Source organism: Netta rufina (assembly GCF_964035555.1).
Source record: "Netta rufina genome assembly, chromosome: 4".
NCBI lineage: Eukaryota > Metazoa > Chordata > Aves > Anseriformes > Anatidae > Netta > Netta rufina.
In genome coordinates this window covers 70204268-70225944 of record NC_140127.1, presented here as the reverse complement: position 1 = coordinate 70225944, position 21677 = coordinate 70204268, and the positions used below count along the sequence as shown (strand labels likewise).

Here is a 21677-nt window from a genome sequence, read left to right as displayed (position 1 = left end):
CCGTACCTCCCAACTTTGGGTGCCTGCCTCCTTCTGCTGGTGGGGGCAGAAGCAAGTTCCTAGGCTGCAAATCACTGCCCACAGGTGGAAGTCACGCTCCCAGCCCAACATATCGAGCATGTTTTATTGGTAAGAAATCAATAGTCTGCATTGCCATAATCAAATGTAGAAGGGCATCGTATTTTTCCCAGGGGAAAAAATAAAATAAAAATAAAGAAACCTGTAAATCATCCTTACTGGCCTTCCGCAGTGAGAGTTATACACCCATTCCTCAATCTGTTATAAAATCAAATTTCAATATTAACGAACAAAGCCGCTCGCATTGCACAACATGTAATTAAAATTCCTACTACTTCTTTCTAAGCTCCTTCTATTCATTGCCCCACCAAATTATTAAAACAAAGCAGTTACTATGGCAACTAATTCATTCTCTGCATTATTATATTGTTTCTAAACATGGGAGTCTGGTCGTTCCGACTTACGTGCCCTAAATTCCAGTTTGAAATTCGGAACTTTTGTCTCGGCAGAAAAGCCTTTCACAAGCTATGCATTCATGCAGATAAGGATAAGCTAGAGCGCAGCTGCTTTTGTTTATTGCCAGCAGAAATCACTGTTACTAAATTATTTGAGTTCGGTAAATCAGTGATGCCTCCGTGCAAGCGCGGAGAAGCAGTGGGGGAACGAGCACAGGAGTTCGTGGAGCACTGCACAAACACGGCCATCTGCGGGTTAGGTAAACCAGCAACAGCAAATGACTGGCAGATGTTGTAAAAACTGAACAACACCTGCCCAAGTGGTGTTTGATACCCAGAAAACTGATTCGGTCTTAAAAAAAAAAAAAAAAAAAAAAAAAAGGAATGGCAAGAAATAAGTACGGATAAAATTACCTGGGAAAAAGTTTTCCTAGCACTTAAAACTATTCCTTTAAATGTGCACACCTTGACAAAAAGGAACATTTATCATATACTTAATTAACACTTATTATTCTCAATTATCTATTAACAGAAGTCTTAGCATGTTTGTATTTGAGTGCCATCTGGTACACAAGGAAACTTTCTGAAAAGTACAGGCAGGATCAAAAGAACAAGAAGTCTCTTCTCATCACCTCTTGCTGTCCTTCCTCCATTGTCTATAATTTTTATTGGTTATTTAAGTGTGTCTCCAGTTAATTGGTAGAATGAGAAGTTAGAAAATTCACTGCACAGGATGCTAGTTTGAAAAAACAAGCATTAGGGAAAAAGGAAACATGAGCAATTTTGAGCAACTTCTGGATGGGGTAAAAAAAAAAAAAAAAAAAAAAACACCATTTCTTCTCAAGGTCACATGCAATTTAAGTTTAATTCTCACAGGCAGGGACAGAGGAAGGAACTCCTAATTCAACGTGTCCGAGCAGCATAACAAACCACTGCACAGCTCTGGATCTACAGAGGTACCCATGGGTGCCCGCGTAGCTGCTCCCAAGGCAGGGCATGTTCAGTTGGCAAAGTCTCGGACTTCAAATGGATTCCAAGAGCATTACAGCCTGCCGTTATTTATATCCCAGCAACTATGAAAGCGTCCGGCAGACTGTTCTCTGTAGGATAAGGAAAAAAGAGAAAAGACACAGAAGCATAGAGGCATCTTTTCTTTGCTAAGTTATCTGATTTTGGTAGAGCTGCAAGATAAAACAGAGGTCTCTGGGCTCCAAATGACCTGCCCATCATATCACCATGACTTTTCTACGGAGAAGATATCCCTTAGATCCCACTCCCCTGGCAAAGCCTCCCTGCACAATTCCTCCTGTTTAAGGCACCTTTCGACGTCGGTACCGACTTCATGGCCCAAGGAAGCAGCATCAGATGCCTCCACCATGAGGAGACCATCCCCACTTTTTATGTTCTCATTCCCAGTTGCACAATCACACTCCCACCCTGACTGCACCGAGGGCCAAAACAAAATAAAATCCTTTTTTGCATCTCAGACTGCATTTCCCTAAGGATGGGAACTGCCTCTATGCAGGCTGAACATGTCTGCTTTAATTAGATGACTATTTAAATTTTTCAACATGTTTACCTAGACACTTAATCTTTGTACAGTTGTCTCATTCAGCTTTCCAGAGCAGAGTGTAAAGCAATGTATAAAATTTAAGGCTTCTAAAGCATCTTCCCTGACCCCAGGCAGAACCAAGTATACATTACCACCAAGCACTTACACCTCTAAAGCTCCTCAAAGTTGTGCCAGGCGCTCATCTGCAGTGCATGCAAGGTAAATCTCGAGCCCAAAAAGCTTTTTAAATTATCTGAAGATTACTCAGGAATTAGGCAACTAGGTGTGGTTAAATAATATATTCTAATTCAAACACATAGGATATTAAAAATACAATGATTATAGTCCTGTAAACATAGCCATATGTTTCAAGCTGTATTCCATTTACCATATTTAAACAAAATTGGCTTTGCTACTTATACGTTTAAATAACAATATTTTGACTTCACCATACCAGTAAACAGCAGTGCTCTGTATACATCATAACTAAATAAAACTGCTGCCACAAGCAAGCAGTATTATGTTTCTCAATGAAAATAAAATTATACTGGTAAAATATGTAATGCTGGGCACCACAAAAGCACAGATTTGCTGTAAAACATTCAGCATTAAACCAGTGACCTGAATGTTTCAGCAAAATTTTCAAAAGCTCATTGAGATTCTTTCCTCTGAAGTTTCCCCCTCCTCCTGGTTTTCCTGTTAAAATAATGCTTTTCATTAGCAGCTACTGTTCAGCATCATTTAGGGCAGAATGGGCTTTTAAGCTAATTTTCTTTTCATACAGCTCCCATTGTTACCAGTAACACCTCTGTAACATCGCAGTAGCTTAAGTGCATGCAGATTCCTAAGCTGTTTTCGGTGGCACAGAATGAAGACTCGAGTCACTACAGCAGGTTACAGCAGCAATCCAAAAGAATGCCAAGAACACCTTCCAAAGCAAATACTGAGTATCAAGGATAAAAAAAAATAAAATAATAAAAAAGTGAACCTGTCCATAAGCAGTTAAACCATATAGCTGTCACGAGAGAAAGGATGGGGGTAAAGATACCCCAAATACACAGAAAATTTGCCTTAGCATGTGGGAAGTGGCAAACAAGCTCGTTACATGACTACTCATGGTAGCATCATTTCCCATTTGTTCTTACAAGGTCAACTTCTCTCAGCCTGCAGAATCCCCTCCTGTTCTTTGAAGACAACTCTTATATAATAAATATTTTACTTCTCTGTATTTCAAGCTCCTAAAACTATTTTCCAAGTTCATACAATCAAAACACAGAAAAATAGTGTTAAATAGTGTTGAATTGTTAACAAACACCCTTGCATGCAGCATAAGAACGTATGCATTTTTCCTTTAAGACACTTAAATCTGAATAACTTGGGTTTCATAGAATATTCCGCTTGAGTTATTCATAGAAAACTCTGCTTGCTTAAACACTTTCATTAGTTACAGTCGAAAGGTTTGATGGCTGTTCCTGCAGAAAGATTATGCCAGCTTTTACTACCTGATTCCTAATTTAATTTCTACTGGATTGCTAGGGAGAAAAGGAATTTTCTCCAATTCAAAGTCCTTCTTTGTTTGCTAAAGGCACTTAAAGTCTGAAAACCACATTTTTTGGTGAAGGTTAATTGGTACTTTATGACAGAACAACTTTCACTTTGGAAAACAATAAAATATTAGGAATCTTTTAGCTCCCTCTGCTGCCCTAATCCTTCTATAAACCTTCTTCTAAAGTCGGGGGGGAGAACACACGCAACATGCAACAAAGCATCCCATTCTTCTCTTTTTAAGAAACACTTGTTATATTTAGTATGCCTAGCACTAAGATCAGTATGCGTAAAGAAATACTTATGAAGCACTATGTGATTTACAATTGTCTGCAAATTTTATTATTTCCTTTCTCTGATATCTGCAGCAAGACAACTACGAACACATCCTTAAATTCAGATGTCAGTTAAGATTTATCGCTAGTTTCCCAAAGAATTAACATCTGCAGTACCCACTTTACACAAGGAGCTTAAGAGTACTCACCGCCTTGGAGTATTTATTCCTCTCTCCTTTTATTTACAGATCAAGATCAGCAGTACATGCCAGCTTCGGTAAAAATTCCTTCAAGTACAGGGAAAGCCCAAGCGCTGCCGAAGTAGGCCATCTCTCTCGTTAATATGCAGAAAGCTCGTCTTAACTGCCTAATTTCACAACTGCAATGGGTAAAATCACAGTTTACGCAAGCCAGCCAGGCTCCAGCCCTGGTCAGGAAATAACACTTGGTATTTGTCAATCTGGTATTTTCGCGTGGTAAGAAGCCAGGCTCTCTGCTGCAGGCACAAGAAAAATCTGGAGGCAGAACACTTTTTTTGTTTGTTTGTTTATTAAACTTTCACTCTGCACTTCAAGATCTCTTCATAAACTTGGAAAGAAGAAAACCCCGTTCAATTCATACCTGCTTTTTTCTTTGCATTCCTGCTGGAGCCTCCAATACACCACATCAACTATGAAATAAAGATTCATCTTATTAGATCTCATGCTATACACAGCATCACGGCCAGAAAACGAAGCTTTCAAAACACGTGTGTTTTCTTATTGGGAAAGAAAGGGAAGTTCTATAAGAAAAGACTATATCCTTGAAAAGAAACTATTCCTTTATCATACACATTTACCGGGCTTTAAAGAGCTTAACTTGGTTACATGCCAATAATCATACCTTCCCCAAGAAAGGCTGCCCTTCACAACAGCAAAAGATCAGAGATTTTATCTGAAATTTCAGAAACACATCCCTTTATTCACTTTCTTTTCCAATTTATGATCCTGTTCAACTCTTCACCTTCTCTTAGGTAACAAAGCAATGCTGTTAAAATTACTAAAACGTGTTTTGAGCTTTCTTCTGGGCACTTTTAGAAAGGACGAGGCACCCTGTGCATAAGGAACAAACTTAAGATGTACACCAATAACTCATAAAAAGGCAGAAGAGTTGTTAGCATTGTTGAGAAGCATTCAGGTATGCAAAGATGCTTTTTTTTTTTTTTTCCTCAAAAGCAAAACTATAAAAACATATCACACCTGTGTGGGGGCATACAGGGAGCCTTGTTGAACTTTTACAGCCTACAAGTCTTTTCTAGAAACATCACATACAAGGTGTTGTGCAAAGAATTCTTTTTGTTTCAAGGTGTCAAACAGGAAAAAAATCACTGTGTTACATTTCCAGTATTGTATTGTAGTTGTCTAATCACTAACATCTGTGTAATCAAGCAAGAAGAAATAGGAGTACATATGTATATATAAACACATATATATACACACACACCCCCTTCCACCTCCCAGTCGCACTGACATCTTTGCTTCCTAAAGCTCAGGAGCCCACAACAAGCAGTGGCTGGCCGAACAATGCCCATAATCTATTTATACAGTGGAATGCATTTAGAGAAAACTCACTGTACTGTGTTCACCAAGCCTGTTCACAGACAATTGAGACGAAGCACGATTTTCCTCACACTGCAGCCACCTTCTATCGCCTTCCTGCTGCATCTATTAGCTCCAGCAAACTCGACACCGCTTGCCAGGTCAGACATCCCCAAGGTAACTTCCAAGCAACGGTCAGTAAGACATACACATATTTAATTAAAGATTTTTCAAATATAAGCAAATACACAGCATTGTTTACAAGATTTGTTGCAATACGAAGCACAATAATACCTTAATTAGAGATAACGACTTTTCAAAATGCCAAAAACATTTAGAATTTTTCAAATTACCCAGAAAATGAACACATTTTATTTTTGCACTGTGACACTTCCAACTGTTCTGCCAAATGTATACTACTATAATTATGCTTTGCAATCACGAGCTTCACCGGAGAGGGGGACAAAGAACAATATAATCAGTAACTAATAACTATATATAATCAGTAACTAATAACTAACATCTTTCACATGTCTTGGTACTATTTTTCTTCAAGGGAAGAAGTCTAAACGTTATTTTATAAATCATGAGCAAGTTTAATATTAGCATCAGACTGCCTAGAATCATGTCATTGTGCCAAAGTAGACTTCACAGCTACCGGTGGAAGCTAAAACCCAAAATTTACTGTCTGGCTTTTTCAAGGGACAATCTTCAACTGCCATCATTAAGGAAATGCCAGTTTATAGAACTATGTAAATTAGGATGATAAAGCACATTTTAATACTGCTCTTTTGAGATGATACATGCAAGAACATAACATGGCAGACCATTGAAATGTGAACAGAAATATAATTGAAAACAGCTTCAGGATTAAAAGCAAATATTCAATTTCATATTTAAGAAGCCACTGAAGGGAATCATAGGTACCTCTGAGACAAAATTACTTTCTCAACTACATTAAAAGAGAACTAATTGCTCCCAAAGTAATAGAATCAGGTTTTTTGTCCATTGAGTATTAACTGAAATTTAGTAGCAGTACTACGGCACTGTCGTTAACTCAACATAATAGTAAACCCAGTGATGCCTGTTCAATTTGTTGCTTAATTTGCATGATTAGTTACTATAAGCAAGTGTGCAAATTGCCTGAAGGCACAGGCAAGCAGTCCAACTTGCAGAACACTCTGCATGCACAGTCACCTAACTTACAAGAGCATTTATGGCAACCCATTAACTCCATGGAAAAAGAGGTGCACAGCCCTGTGCGCATGTGCATAATGTGAACATTCAGTTTTGTGAATCGGACCCACGACATTCAATTCTTGGAACCCAAATTTCAGCTCACTATCATTCCCTTTAAACAGGGAGACAGACTAACAAAAGGGTGCACGTCACAACCACGACGACACTTGCATCTCTTTATAGATATAACATGTGAATGTCTGCTCATCACAGGCTATGCTAAACAATACTTGAAAAACATTTATACATCAATAATTAGCAAATCACTGCTACCTGTTTTTAGTGGAACTTGCAATAAAATAATGTCTTAAAATAATTGTTTTCTGAGGGAAAAGGTTGAGAGAAGAAAGCTGTACCGGATCTGATGAACAGAAAAGCTGTCAGAGAAGATAAGGCACCTTTAATAGCTATACAGCTCATTAAGTTTCCTGAGCTTTGAAAAACGTTATGCATATTCCTACAGTATAAAATATGTAGGTAGTTCTCTCAGAGACGTACCTTATATAACACAACTCGTGTATTTGATTTTTAAACCTCAACAGTACCACATGGAGAGAAAAGCCCTTTAAAAACCACAGAAAGCTCCTAGTTTTTTTATCCCACCTTACGCAGCAGCAGGGATAGTGATTTAAAAACCTCAGCCAGAGGTATGTTTACAAACCTCTAAGAGCATTTGGAATTTGAGCGCAGACACTCAAGAGCAGAATACAGCTCTGACATTTTACAAGCCAAATTGCATTCCTGTAACCATAAAACTTTATGCATTTTTCCATATCCATTTTTTCACCCTCCTTCTCCTCTTGTTCATCTTCTGCGTGCTCTTCCCACTATTTTTCCAACACGTCGATTTGTCTAGCACATGGTAAATGGGATTAAGAAGTCAAAGTGGCTAAAAAAACTTTTTTCCTGCTTTATTTTTCAACTGAATCAATTCCCTACACTGCATGGCTGCACAAACAGATTTCACTGGTAAGATGCAGTGAATTGTGCAAGGCTGGGAAAAACAAACCAGACAAAAGGCTCTGATTAAACAGTGGCACTAAATGTGAACACGCAGCCTGAGGGAAGCCACTGCTATTTTAAACAGTCACAGGGCCTAATGGTCTGTCACCTCTGTCCCTGATAACATTCCTTGCCATATCATCACAGACTATTTTCTCCTAAGTTGTCCAATTGATGAATACAGTAAAAAGGAGGCTGAAATACCCCAAAGTGGGTTGATCCAATGACACCTAAAGGGACAGGTTTCTCCCTCCTCCCTTGTTTTTCACTCCTCATAATTTGCCAACTCAATTAAAACACGCAAAATAAAACAATATTCTATTGTGGGGTTAGATACAGAGGCTAGGAATAGAGAAGAACAAACAGCATCATGCACTGCACCAGTACACCCCTGGGTCATTTCCAGTTGATCCTAAATGCAGAGTTGGTGGAAAAGGAGGCCATCCTTCCCAATTCCCCATCCTCAGCAGCCAGCTCCCAATCTCTTTTTGAATTGATTGGTCTTCAGTGAGCAGATTCAACTGACCACTTGGCCAACTAGTCGAGGTGTGACATGAGAACAGCTTGAATTAAGCAGGCAGGGATGTGCTTGCCCACTCTTTGTAGAGGTTTACAGGCAGACTAATGTAACCCAAGTGTGAAATTGTACCCTCTGATACCTTCATGAATTGTCCTTCTTTGGCTATGTCAGGGGAAATGTTCCTGTGCCCCTCATTCCTCTAACTGTGCCCTTCAATGCAGCTGTTGTGCCAGCTGAACAGTGACCTGGACCGAGGAAATTACCTAAATAGAAAATACGCCAACAAAAAAGTTTATTTTTAGTATGAGTCATCTTCCTAATCCAGCTCATTATATGGTTATACTCCTATTGGCACAAAGAAAGGGAAGAAAAATGAGGACAGAATGGAGCTGCCAGGGACTGCTTACACCAACACAGCTGCTAGAGAAATGTCTCACGACTAACGCCTAGAGAAGCAAGTGCTTCAAATAGAGGTTACTGCTTCAGTATTAGACATGATGCGAAGACCACACGTCCACAAGTCTGCACGCTTCCTCCAGTTATAGCAAAATAGGTCTAATAAAAAAAATTAACAATCCCCTTTTAAGGAGAAACTCACATTTAATATAAAAATTCATTTAGCCACATTTGCGTATATTCTTCAAAATAACACAACTTATCCCTCAACCTGTTTTCACACCAAATCTAAAAGAAAACAAAGAATACCAGGAATATACAACTCAAACATTTGTGACTCAAGCTAAAATAACTGACCCAAGCAATCCCACTCCTTTCGTGAGAATTTGGGCTAATTTTTTTTTTTTAATATTCATTAAAGTCCAGGAGTCTCCTGGGATATTTTTTTCTTTTTGATTTCCTATTTCCTTCCTCAGATCAGATACAGGCTCTTAATCTATATAAAACACATCTGTAGAGAAAGACCCTAGAGAGGACTGTGTGGTCTTCCTATCCTTTTAGAGTTATTTTATACAAAACCACAACCTTTCACAACATTTTGGCAGAATGCCGTAAAAATGCTAAGTTGAAAGCAAACGTAACTGTACAATTTTACAGAGTTCATGCACTAGTTGTTTTTATTCGTCTAGACCTGTTTTCATCCAAAACCGGCATTTGCACACAGTCAATATAATCCCAACAGGAACTGCAACTCAATTAGAAATCCAGCAAACGACCTGAGTTCCAATCTCCAGCAATGTCTTTAATCTATGATAATGCGGTGAAAATCAGGAACTGAAATATCTAACCTTCAAATATGCGATCCAGACGTTGTCGCTTCACTTTGTGTTTGTCCATTAGAGACATAAGAGTGGAAGCTCAAAGAACGTCTCCGCACAGTTTGATGGTGGACTTCTCCAGCCAGCCACAAGTCAGAAATGTTTACCGCCTTTTATAAGCTTCGTTTCACCTGTGAATACAAAGACAGACTCTTAACGACATCGTTTTTTTCACCCTTTTCCAGAAATAGTAGTGTGTAGATAAAAAAAATAAGAAAAAACATGCAAAATTCTTCATCACATTGGGTAACGTGGTATTTCATGACATGCATGCAGATGGACGTGCACACCAGTGCTCTACCAAGTGAGGATAAGCAATGCCCACAGACAACTGGGGTTTCTGCCGTTGTCCCCCCATCAGTTACCTGTGTGTACCTTGGTAGCCAAAGATCCCCCCAAAATGACCAAAAGGTGACCACCTGAGCAACAAGCTTCGAGACACCACATACTTTCACATCGTATCGCAGAAGTTGAGGAAATGCCCCTCTCAGGCCTAACTGGTCAGCTTTGGAGGGAGCACGTCGCCGTTTGGGGCTGGGAAGTTCAGGGAAACAATTTGAGGCGCAAGTAAATGAAACGCATCGCGGTGACAACACGGACTGCCAACATCTATATCAAGCAAATGGCATTTAAAACAGCTTTATGCATGACTAGGCAAGCTCTTTGGCAGCAAATACAGCTAAGCACTTTTCAGATGTGGTGTAGCTGGGCAAGGCAGCGTAAGGGTATTGCAGCAAGCAGCCTGCGTTTTCAGCTGAGAAGCAGGAAAGGGAGGTGGGGGGAGAGAAGAAACATCCCTTGACACAAATCTAGTTGAAATGGAAGGTTATAAAACACACGTGAGCAAGTGAACGGGGTAAAACTAAGTATATGGCTCCTCTAAAAAGCATAATTGGAGCGGCGCTTTTGTCCCCCCTTTAAGTACTTCAATAGACTCTGCGAACCCAGCCCAGAGAACGCTGTGTTACAGGCACAGTGAGCATTAAAACGAGCTGAATAATCAACTTCCCCATTTCCTTTTATTCCTGCCCAAGAGCTTTCATCATCAATGGAGAACATTAAATGGCCTTACAAGTGATTGAACCTAGAAATCTGCTCGTTTCTTTCTAGATGCTATATTTTTCTAAAAACAAACATATGCACACTTCATCAACATATTATGAAGACTCGTGCACTCCAAGTGAAGTGATAAAGAAAAACATTTTGAATATCAAGAACCGCACATTTGCATTAAAATAGGTATCTTTTCCAGCAGTACCCTGCTTGGTGCATTTGGGTTTTTAACAAAGCTCCTCTGTGTTTATTTTCATTTAAAAACAGAGGCGGTGTGCAATATTCATTACGTTTTTACCACGTTATTCAACCTCATCCCCCTATTCACTTTCCCTCCACCTTTTTCTTTTATCCTCAAATTCAAGATTCTTCTGCTGCTTTGCATAACGTCTGATTCCCGCTGAACATAACACCACCATGACAGAAGAATAAATTGATAAAGAATGCTGAAGCCCAGTTTTTCTCTTTAAAAAAACAAGCACAAAGAAGATTGCTATTTTGAACTTCTTCTATTCCATTTCCCAACATTGATTATTCTTGCAAAACACAACATTCTTCAATATTGAATGTGGCTCTGGTATAAGATTACACAGGCATTACACCAACTGCATTAAAAAATGTTTAAAGCTAGCCATAGCTACCTGCCTTTCTCTTAAGCCAACAATACCCCAAATTTCTGTCAATCCCAAACTAGTGTTTAATTTCTTTTCACCTGTTTTACAACCTACTTCCTTCCAAAAAAAAAAAAAAAAAAAAAAAGAGGATAAGAAACAAACTGAACATTTTCAATGCTAATCTTGATTTAAATTTTTATAGCTTATTTAATTTCCTGTCTTGTAGAAACATACATGCCTGCTGTCCTCCTTGTGCTGTTTTGTTTATTCATTCAACAAAAGATTTTTCCACTGTACTCATTCTACGTACAAAGCTGGATGACAGCTGTAAAAAACAGACCATCTGTAACTATTGACCTGCTGCTGGAAGTGTCACCAGATGTTTTCAAACCATCTACAGTAGCTTCAAAGCGTAACACATAAATCAAGTAGTTTTGTTTTAAACTTTGTTTATTTTTTTAATCCATAGCAAGATGTCATACATCCCAAAAAACAGTTTTGAGCAAAAATTAAATTAACATATTAACATAGTTCTAAATTTAACCCTCATACAATTTCATTATACTTTATGTTCTAACACAAAGAGAAGATGATGATATGGGAAGCATTTCCCAGCAAAACAAAAGCCTTATAATTACGGGAGCATTAGTTACTGCAATTAGTAAGCCACAACATGAATAATTGTATTTGAGAAATTCGCTAAAAACACAAGCAGGCTGCCTAATGAATTAAAAATAAGAACACAAAAATACCAAGCAGTATTTAAGAGCAGACTTCCATAGTTCAATATTTTAAGATAAATTGAGAATCTAAATGAATTAGGGATCTATACTGCCTACCACGTCAAGCATTAGCTACAAAGCCATCTGAGATACCATCAAGATACAGAAACCTGTGCACGCAGCACAACTTGAGAATAAAAATATTCCCTCAAACAGAGCATTAGAGTATTTTCTTTCAGTTAAACAGCTGATTCCAGGGTTTGAGAATATTTTTAAGAGAAAACATCTCTGGCTATTGCAGCCTGGAGCACTGAGCTCTTTCGTGAGAAAGGATGAGCTTTACTCCGCAACATCACAATAAAAGGAAAAAATCTCCAGCATTTTTATAGCAGAGTGAGCAAATCCTAAATCACGGATGTAAAGTAATTAAAGCAACTTGGACTTCAACTTTCAAACCAGGTAATGGTTTGGTAACCGAGGAAAGACCAAACATCAGCTGCAAGTGAGGAGATCTGAAGGCAGGCCCAGTCAAAGCCCACACACTCTCGTCTACACAAAGATGATGAAAAGTAAGAAAACTAAGAAATTATTGTTTTAAATAAACCATTTTGCTAAATACGTGATTACTTGTGGCTTGAGGTGAGCTCCAAATGGCTAGAGAAGAGCTCTCATCAAACACCAGAGGTTGCAATGGAGAACAATTTCCTTTGATTCAATCTCGTAGGAGAAATTTAGCAGCAATGTGATCTGTTTACTTAAATTTGAACAGTTGGTGAAAGCCTACCAAAAACTGGGACCCGTATCACACAAACTCCAAGGAACCCGCTCACAAGATTCAGAATACAAACTCTTTTGAGCACGGACTTTCACCTGTACAGCTAGGCCAGGCAGAAGGCCCACCTTTTCCTCACTGCCAGCTTCCTGAATGGATCTGCAGACTAACCCAAATACAATGACAAAGCATACAAAAACCGTGACAGAAATTAAATTCCCAGAACAGACTGATAGATCATTAAGAGACAGAATAAAATCATGAAGCTTTGTGTTACCCTTGGGACTCTCAACCTTCATTCAACTTAACTGTTCTCATGTACAGTCTGTGGTCTGAAAGTACATTAAGTTACTGAAATATTCTTTCTACTATCAACTTCCTACTATTAACTTTCAAAAGGTACGAAATAAGGTTATTCCAAGAAAACTGGTAGGTTTATATTGAACATTCAAATGCCACCACATTTTGATGACTTCTCCTCTATATTCCATGACACCTATGGTCTTTTTTTTTTTTTTTTGCACAGCCCTAAAACTAAAAAGTGAATATAATGAAAACATTGGTCCTTTTGATGTAGTATTTCAATCATCCTAAAGCACCAAACCTGTAAAAATTTCAACCACAAGTCCATTTTAGGGACTTCACTCTTCTCAGAGCATAAAGCAGTCTTGCTGCAAACCTAACTCAATGTACCACCCACAAATAACTATTACTCCATCTACAGCATTTTTTTGCTTAAATTATTTATTGATGGCCCTCAGCAATTTCAGGTTTTCCTCTCTTTGGGGAAAAAGACAGGATGGGACATATGCTGAAGACAACTTTGAATGCAAGGAAGCTATTAATGGGAAATGGAAGTCCATCTGTATTTCCAAACATTACTCTAGTACAAAAACAACATCTCCTGTTTAGCAAATGAGATGCTGGTATGTTTATAAACAGCATAAAGTAAAACGAACATTGTACTGAAAACCATCCTTGCAAAATATTTGAATTACATTTAAAAAATCAGTATGGTCCAATGACCAGAAGATTCATTGCCAGAAAAGTATTAAATCAGACTTTCTGTGCAGAAATGGAAGTTATTCCATCTCGTCATACAAAAATGAATATGTTTGCCTGTCAGATAATTTATCTTGCCATTAAGTGTGGCTAAGCCACTTTGCCTTACCATTAGATGTCAGTGCAGTCTAAGAGAAGCTGTGCAGGGTGCTTCAAGATCAATAAATTAGTCACAAGAGTGAAGAGGTCACTGAAGAAGAGACCAAAGTGTTAGACACTATTCAGAAAAGGCTGAAAACCTCAAACATTATAATGCCATTACTTAAATCTAAGATATGGCTATCTCAATAAAAAAGATGGAGAACTAGGAAAAAAGTGCCAGTACAGGCAGTAAGTATGGTCAAAAGCATGGGATGGCTTGTTTAAAAGGAGAAAAGGAAAACCACTAACTGAAGAAAAGCATGAACGAGTCATGACTCCGTGGAATATGACAGTGCGTATTTTATACATGGTTATGTCTCAATTCTATGTCTAGGGAGCACACAATGAAATAGTAAGCCATCATATAAAAAAAAAACTTCTCATGGAATACACAAGTTGTAAAATCCAGTGTCACCAGGTATCACGGATGCCAACACTTTAAGTGGTTCTTAAAAGGAATTAGACATATTTATGGAAAAGCCATCAGTGGCCGTAAGTAATGGTGGCTAAAATGCAAACCCAGGTCAGAAATCCATAAGCAAATAAATTACAAAAGAAAAATATCAGTGCATCCTTGCTTTGTTCTCAAACTGTGCCGTCTGCTCAGCTCAGCATCCAGCGGTTGCTGTGAAGGGAGATGCTTCATGAAGAGCAAAAGCAGAACGTGCAAAAAAGCAATGCTTTCCTCTAGCATCCACTTGTGGTCACTGCTGGAGATGGCAAACAGGACAGATAGATAAACCTGCAGTCCCTTCCAACCCGTGGGCACACCTTGGAGTCTTAGGAAATGCAGAAATGTACTAATAAAATGGATTGATCCATATGCAAGAAGTGAGGTCCGCAGCTCCCACACACAGAAAAAAAGGACAAAATGAAGCTGAATTAAGTTGGTGCTATTCTGGCTAAAAGATACTGCTGAAATTATCAAAACACCACTCTCTCCAATAAAGAAAATTACGATGACTAAAAAATTGCCTGTAGTGTAGACGCACCACAGTACATGGCAAACTATTCCAACAGTAAGTGACCATTGTGACCGGTTGCTCTTGCTGAATGGTGAACTCTTGTGTTCTCCACGCCGGTGCCTCGGAGGGACCACCATGGCATCCCTTCGTCTGCCTGAAGATGAGAACAAGCTCCTTGATACTCTCCTAGTAGGCCATGCTTCTAACACTCAGGTACACCCTGGGACTCACCTAAGGAGGAAGAACTTCGGGAGATTTGGTTCAGCAATTTATTCGTCATGAATGCAAACAAAGCTGCTATTGCTTAGGATGGAGTTCTCCACCCTACGGGCATGGCTGACTCTCTCATTCAGTATTTATGACCTCAAATTGGAAAACAACATTTCATGGAGTACAACTTATCAAAGCACTCTTGATTGGTCTGCAGCACTTCCACCTCTTTCCTTTCTTTTATTTGTTCATCAGTGAAGGCTTTTTTCCTGTTGATAAAAATGTTCAAAATAAGGCCAAGAACACAGCTTGTCAGCATCCCTTTAAAAAACAAACTTTACCTTTATGTGGTCTGTTATTCACAGTTTTAAAAAATAGTGGATAACTTTTTTTTCCACTATTCTGTGTTTTTAGTCAAATCACTTGAGCACCAAATAAAATGCATTCCAAAATGCAGTGTAATATTTGATAACGTTAAGCCAAAGTTATGGCACAAGATGATAAAAAGCCCTTTTTGAAAAAAGAATATGGTGAAAACAGCATTACAGATTGATAGTAATACTGTCATTAAAAGCTTTTTATGAGATATTTATCTTCACCATAAGTTTTTTTTTTTCTCCAAAGCTTTTTTTTTTTCCCTCAGTAACATCCTCTCTCAATTATAGGTCTGTCTGCAAGCCAAAAATTACTCGCTACTGAAAACATATTACTGCAGATGTGTATGGCTGCAGACAGATGGGAAACATCTCTGCTAACCCAGATTTCCAGGTCACGAACAGAACCTCATCCAGACGCTCAAACTGCCATTAAAAATTACTAAAGGATGCCTACCTGAGACACCTACAATTCAAGCAAAATTTAAAAGATGTCACTAGTTTTGGAAAACCATCACTCCTTGGAACTTGAGCAGTATCACAGCTATGGTTCACATCAGCTGGGGCCAGTAAAACCTTCATTTCAGATACACAGCACAAGCTTCGGAAAGAAAGGCATTCTTAAAAGTTCCAGTCTAACTCATACACAGATTTAAGGGAAATGATGAGACTGGGATGGATTTCCTCAAATTATGAATCTGATTCAATTGTGTTGGATTCCTAACAGAACTCCTAACACGTGCATTCCTCATTTCACCCACTGCTGGCTCTGCTTGCGAAGCAGCATCACACACACATCCCGGCACACACTGACACAAATTGTTTTACCAAGTACTTTAAAATTCCCAGATGAAAACCATTTAAAAAAATGTCGAATTAGTGGGTTGTTAGAGCAGCGCCGAAGTAACCGCTTCTCTATTTTTTCCACGTCTGAAATGAAAGAAAATGACACTGAAAGAAGATCAATCTCTACTCAATTTTTCTGAGCAGGCTGAATTGCTGAGAGTCCCTCCCTTTTGTAGAGTTTGATGAAAGTGCTGGACAGGAGCTGCGTGAAAGAGCTAAATAAAATCACAGCAATTGTGCGAGACGGCAGCAGGGAAAGCGAACTGCCTCCACAGAAAATAAAATACACAATTTCTGTGATTTGAATAAGAAATTCAAAATTATTAAAGATATTTCATATTTTAATGCACCTGAGAAAGAATAACAGGACACAAAGAATTAGTCCTGGCTTATGACAATAAAGAGGCTAATGTCTCAGTTAATGAATTCTCTGGGAAAGGAAACAATTACTGGCGCATTTCATGAATCTCCATTGCTAGAAAGGATTTGAACCAGCAGGGAGAAAAGATTACTTTTAACCTTTTATTGATTTATCGCTCCTTTGTTTTTTCCTCCCAGACAGACACAAACCCACAGCACAACTTCAGGCACATGGACTCTGCGCGTGTTCCACACGTGAAACTGGATCACGCATCTATCTGGAGCAGCCCACGGGTATCCAAAGACCAGTGCCTAACAAATTAAAATAACACGTTTTAACGATTAAAATGCTGATTTAAATAACATGTTTGCTCAGTGGAAAAGGAATTGAGTGCTGAAAAGAAAGGAGCTGCTGTATGCAAGTGGGTAGGAAATCATGCCAAAAGACATTCAGGTTAGAAAGTTAGCTAAGGCTGTGTACATTTAGAAAAAGAACTGTGGGACCTCATTTGTTTTTCCTCTCCCCTCCAAAAAGACTGGCATGGTGCATTTGTGTAAACATCCAGGTGTGTGCATGCCTATGTAAAAAAGCACGTTAAGTATGGGGAAACATTTTGAGGTAGCTTCCTTCTCTTTCCACTCTAACAGTAAAGTGCTCGTGTAGTATTTAAATACTGCTATTACACCTCAGTTCCTCAAAATTGCTTTTCATACCTAATCACTGTTTCAGTAAAATAATTGTATTCCTATTCGCTAAATACAATTCTTACACAGCACAGACCACATTCTTAGTTTGCACATATTACTGGCCTGAGGCAATAACATCCCATCAGTATCACCACAGCAGGTTTTTTACACTGCTTTCAAACCTTGTAATACAAACTTTTTTTTTTATATACGAGATTTTAGCATTCTGTAGTTTCAAAATGCTCAGTTCTGTTACACTATATTAGAAACACCTGACATCCTCCATGCAATTTTCAGACTGGTGAGTATAAATCCATCTTGTACATAATTTATGTTTGTTTCATTTAATAACAATCCAAACACTGGACCATTGCCTTCTCCCAGTTTAACGAGAGAAGACATTTGCTAGCCCCTAAAAATAGCAAAATGGCAAATATCACATGCATTTACTCTGCATCTCCCAGGGCTTGACAATAACTTGCTCAATACAGTATTATTTTATCACAAATAACATTCAGTAATAGCTTTTCTACAGTTCTTCAATACTTCTGGTATCAGTAGAATTACACACCTGGTACATACATCTTTTAGAAGTCTGTGGTGTCCAAAATATTATTTCTTTAATGAGCAGTTATAGGTAAATTAAGAATACAAAATTCAAGGTTAACACTTGATATTGGAAAAATATTTTCTCTCATTACTAAGGAATAAAAGCATGCTCATAAGGCAAAAGACCAAACACCTGACAACTTCCATTTTACTTAAAATATTAAGTTTTTAAGTTTATTTACTTGAAGTAAAAAGAGTAATACTCAATCTTTGTCAAACTCCATACCTTTACCTACGCTCCTGTAAAGCGCATCCATATTTTATAGATCCGAATCAGTTTGCAAGTGGTGAAACTCTCGCTATTAATCACAGCTATGAGAAAGAAACTATTAGTACCTCTACCTGAGGAAACAGAAACAAAACCAAGTGAGCTCTACACAAGCATCATTACCAGACTACTTCCCACCGCAGCTCCCTCACCATGGAGCCCTGGTTATCCAGGCCCCACCGCCTGGCTCCCCGCCATCACAACTTTCATACCTGACTCCGGAAATCGTTTAATTGCTAATTCTTTTGCGCACGTTTTGGTGTCAATCTACATCTCCTGATATGACATTTCATTAAAAAAATTTCCAGCCAACTACGCTCCCATCTCAATCACAGTCATACAGAGCATTTTCACACCTTGTGAAATTCCGTAAGCAATCTCCCATCGCAATTACAGGAATTGCTTATGTAGAAGATTAATGCCAGTGGCTGTGACCCAGTATCCTTTAATGCAATTAAGGGGGGGGGGAACAAAAAATTAAAAGTACAAGTAGATAGCCTCATGCACCTGAGACTGACAGCCAATGGTATGTGATGCTAATACGTTGTAATCAACACTAGCATACACTGCTCATTTTGCAAACTGATTAATTATGTTTAGTCTGTGGTCTACATTTAAGCTCACCTGTTCTTTTGTTCCACATCAGGAAGGCATAGAGGCAAACCAGTCACTACAGCCTGCTTCACTAAGAAGTCTTTAAAATTTCCTTCCAAGAGAAATAAAGGAGGCATACTTTTTAAATTCCCTCCTCTGTTCACACACACTTGCGAGATACAGTCCCTCTAAAGAAAAAGGGCTTAAAAACTTAGGAATTGTGCTATTTATCTCTACATTCAAAAGTCATATTCAAGAGATCTCAAATGCCACAGAGCAGCAGCTTGCTTGGCTTCAAGACTGACCTCAATGCAAAGCTGCTTTACCTTTACTGTAAAGCAATTCTGAAGTCAGCAGAAGGGGACAAACAGGAGATTAACTTTTCATACACTATATTTGTTAGAAAGGCATTAATCTCAGAAGGCTTCTTCACGCTCACGTCGGGATCCAAGATTCCTACACAATGCAAACCAAAACCCTAGCTTACTAAATTACTCCAAATGAACAAACTACTGTGCTTGATTCTATAAAGGTTTCAGTGCAACTACACCCACCATAGTATCTCAGTGTATTTCTGTAATATATCTGATGTAACTATAAACTTTCACTATATATTGTCTCTCCTATCCTGAAACATTTAGTTGCTTTGAGATTATATACAGTTTGTATCTTGTTACAGAAGAAAAATTAAACAAAAAGTGCACTTGGCAGCTGGTCTGGAAAGTGGTAAGACCATAGTGGTGTTTAACAGAGGTTCATTTCAGTTCCACACCATGCTAAGAAAAAAAAAATCCAACCCTTATTAACTTGGAGGATAATTCTTCTTGATTAATTAGAATGTTCCTGTTATTGAAGAGGGGAGTTTTATCCAGAAGACTTAGGCTATCTTGAGTTCAGAACATTTTACATCTTGAAGGCAAGGCCAAAATCCAGAATCTAACATTCACTAACATAGGAACAAGAGAGTTTAGCAAAGACGTAAAGAGACTGAAAGCTAGACACAGACAAAACAGTTTGCATTTCTCAAGAAGCGTGTTCCTTAATCCTGCATTAAACCCTGGATGTGAAAAACAAGAAGGCCAACTGCTCCCAAAATACCTCTCAGAAGCAGTGTTCTGACAGTCAGATCTGCAAGGATCGTTGTGCAAAACATTGCTCTTCCACACTTGTTTTCCTTGTTTCTAACCTAGTCCTTTAGTCAAATACTGCTTATTTCTACCCGCCTTCTTTTGTAGTGAAGATTAACATGACAAGCAGCTTGACAAATACTCAAAATGCTTTTGAAAAGGAAAAAAATAATGTCTCTTTAATCAAGAGGTTAATGAAATGAATGCAAACTGTAGACAGTAAGAAAAAGTCAATGAAAAAAGCGATTTCTTGCTTATTTTGTGGATTTGAGAACTCTTTAGTTTGCAATCGCTTGGTTGAAATCAGCATTGTGATCCTATATAAGAGGCCCAGTCAGAAACAAACCTATTCTTTTTTTTTTTTTGTTGACTTCAAAATACTTCCAAAGCATGTGTATATATCAGCCACAAAAAGAAATCTCAAAGGGATGCTTTTTAGGCACGATGGCTGGCTGCGTTTTAAGTCAGTGTTTGACGTGATGCAGTAAACTCTTTCAACAAGACAGATTTCTATTACAGTATTGTACAGCATTTAATAAGATGCCTCCAATAGTCAAATTCAGCATAAAAAGGAAAACCAGGAGAGAGCATTCGTAACTGTTAAGTCTGTCTTAGGATATACACTTCATCCTTTCCTATTCAACATCCCAAAGGCATTTAACTCTGGCAAGACAAGACTGTACTTGGGCTCCAGAAGCACTAACAGGTGATTAGGAATCTGATTAACTATACAAATGACAGTGAAAATTAAAGCAGAAACCCTGTTACTGTGAGTTTTTGGGAAGAGTCCACACACCATTGACTTCATGGCATATAAAATGCCTGAGATAGGTGACTGTGCAGTACTTATCACAAGGCTCCATGAGCTATTGAGGACTGACACTGTATCCTCAGAAACTAGACATGAGGAACTGCTCTGTATGAAAAACTAATTTTGATGAAAATTATTACATAACAGCATACAACAGAGAGAAAAGTCAATGACCAAACAAGTTTGAAATCACCTTTTTCCTTCAACCATACCCTTCTCTCTATAACCTTCCCAGGTATCTATATTTATTCAGCCAACTTGTTCTTGTAACTTTTTCTTGACAGTAAATAGCAGGTAGAAAACTATTTACATTACAGAAGGGAGAAGATAAGAAGCTGCATGAAAAAAATAAAGAGCTGCAACATTCATCTCCAGTCCAGAGCATGAAAGGCTGCACTGCTGGTACCACATGGTACCATGCCCTGCAACGCTTCTGACATGTTCTGCCAGCAAACAGCAACCCCAGCTTCTCTTTGGTCATTAAATTAATGATTTCCTAGAGTTTGGAGCTGGGTTTCCCAATATTGCTGTCCTTTCTTCGCCCTGCTACGGCTTCCACTCCAGGATGACACCTGAACTCATCACAGGCTGTTGCTTACTCCTTGCTCCTCCGTGGCTTTTAGTGGCAGCAGCGTTCAGGCAAAGATCCTACACCCAACAGACCTGTGCTATCAACTCAGTCCTCTCTAAGGAAAGTCAATACATCAATATTTCTTCATGTGTATCACAAATGGCAAGAACCCAGCGAAACTCTGGTTCTCAGCCACCGGACCAGACATGAAGAGCACTGCAAGAGGCATCTACAGCTGAAGGGAGGTTACAGCAACATCACTAAACCACACCTGAGTACAGTCAGAACTGCAGCAACATGAGAAAGTCCTTTAAGAGATCTCCCGAGTCAAAAAAGAACTTCAAATAAAACAAAAACACCAGAACAGAGGCTGAGTCTTCAAAGCTGTTCAGTGAAATACTTTATTTACCTGCTAAAAGCTAGAAGACATGAAG

The 21677-nt window shown here is 38.6% G+C and overlaps 1 protein-coding gene across 4 annotated transcripts in view; it reads right to left on the bottom strand.

Annotated features, from left to right (window-relative positions):
- CTBP1 (C-terminal binding protein 1) overlaps window positions 1-21677 on the bottom strand; it is a 228916-nt gene that overhangs the window by 168113 nt on the left and 39126 nt on the right. For 3 of the 4 annotated variants that reach the window (XM_084286841.1, XM_084286842.1, XM_084286840.1), the window contains exon 2: window positions 9428-9588. In XM_084286841.1, coding sequence (XP_084142967.1) covers window positions 9428-9485 — 58 coding nt within the window. In that variant the 5' untranslated portion in view covers window positions 9486-9588. Of the gene's footprint in view, window positions 1-9427; window positions 9589-21677 lie in introns of those variants that run through there. The other variant, XM_084286848.1, reaches the window with a different exon arrangement.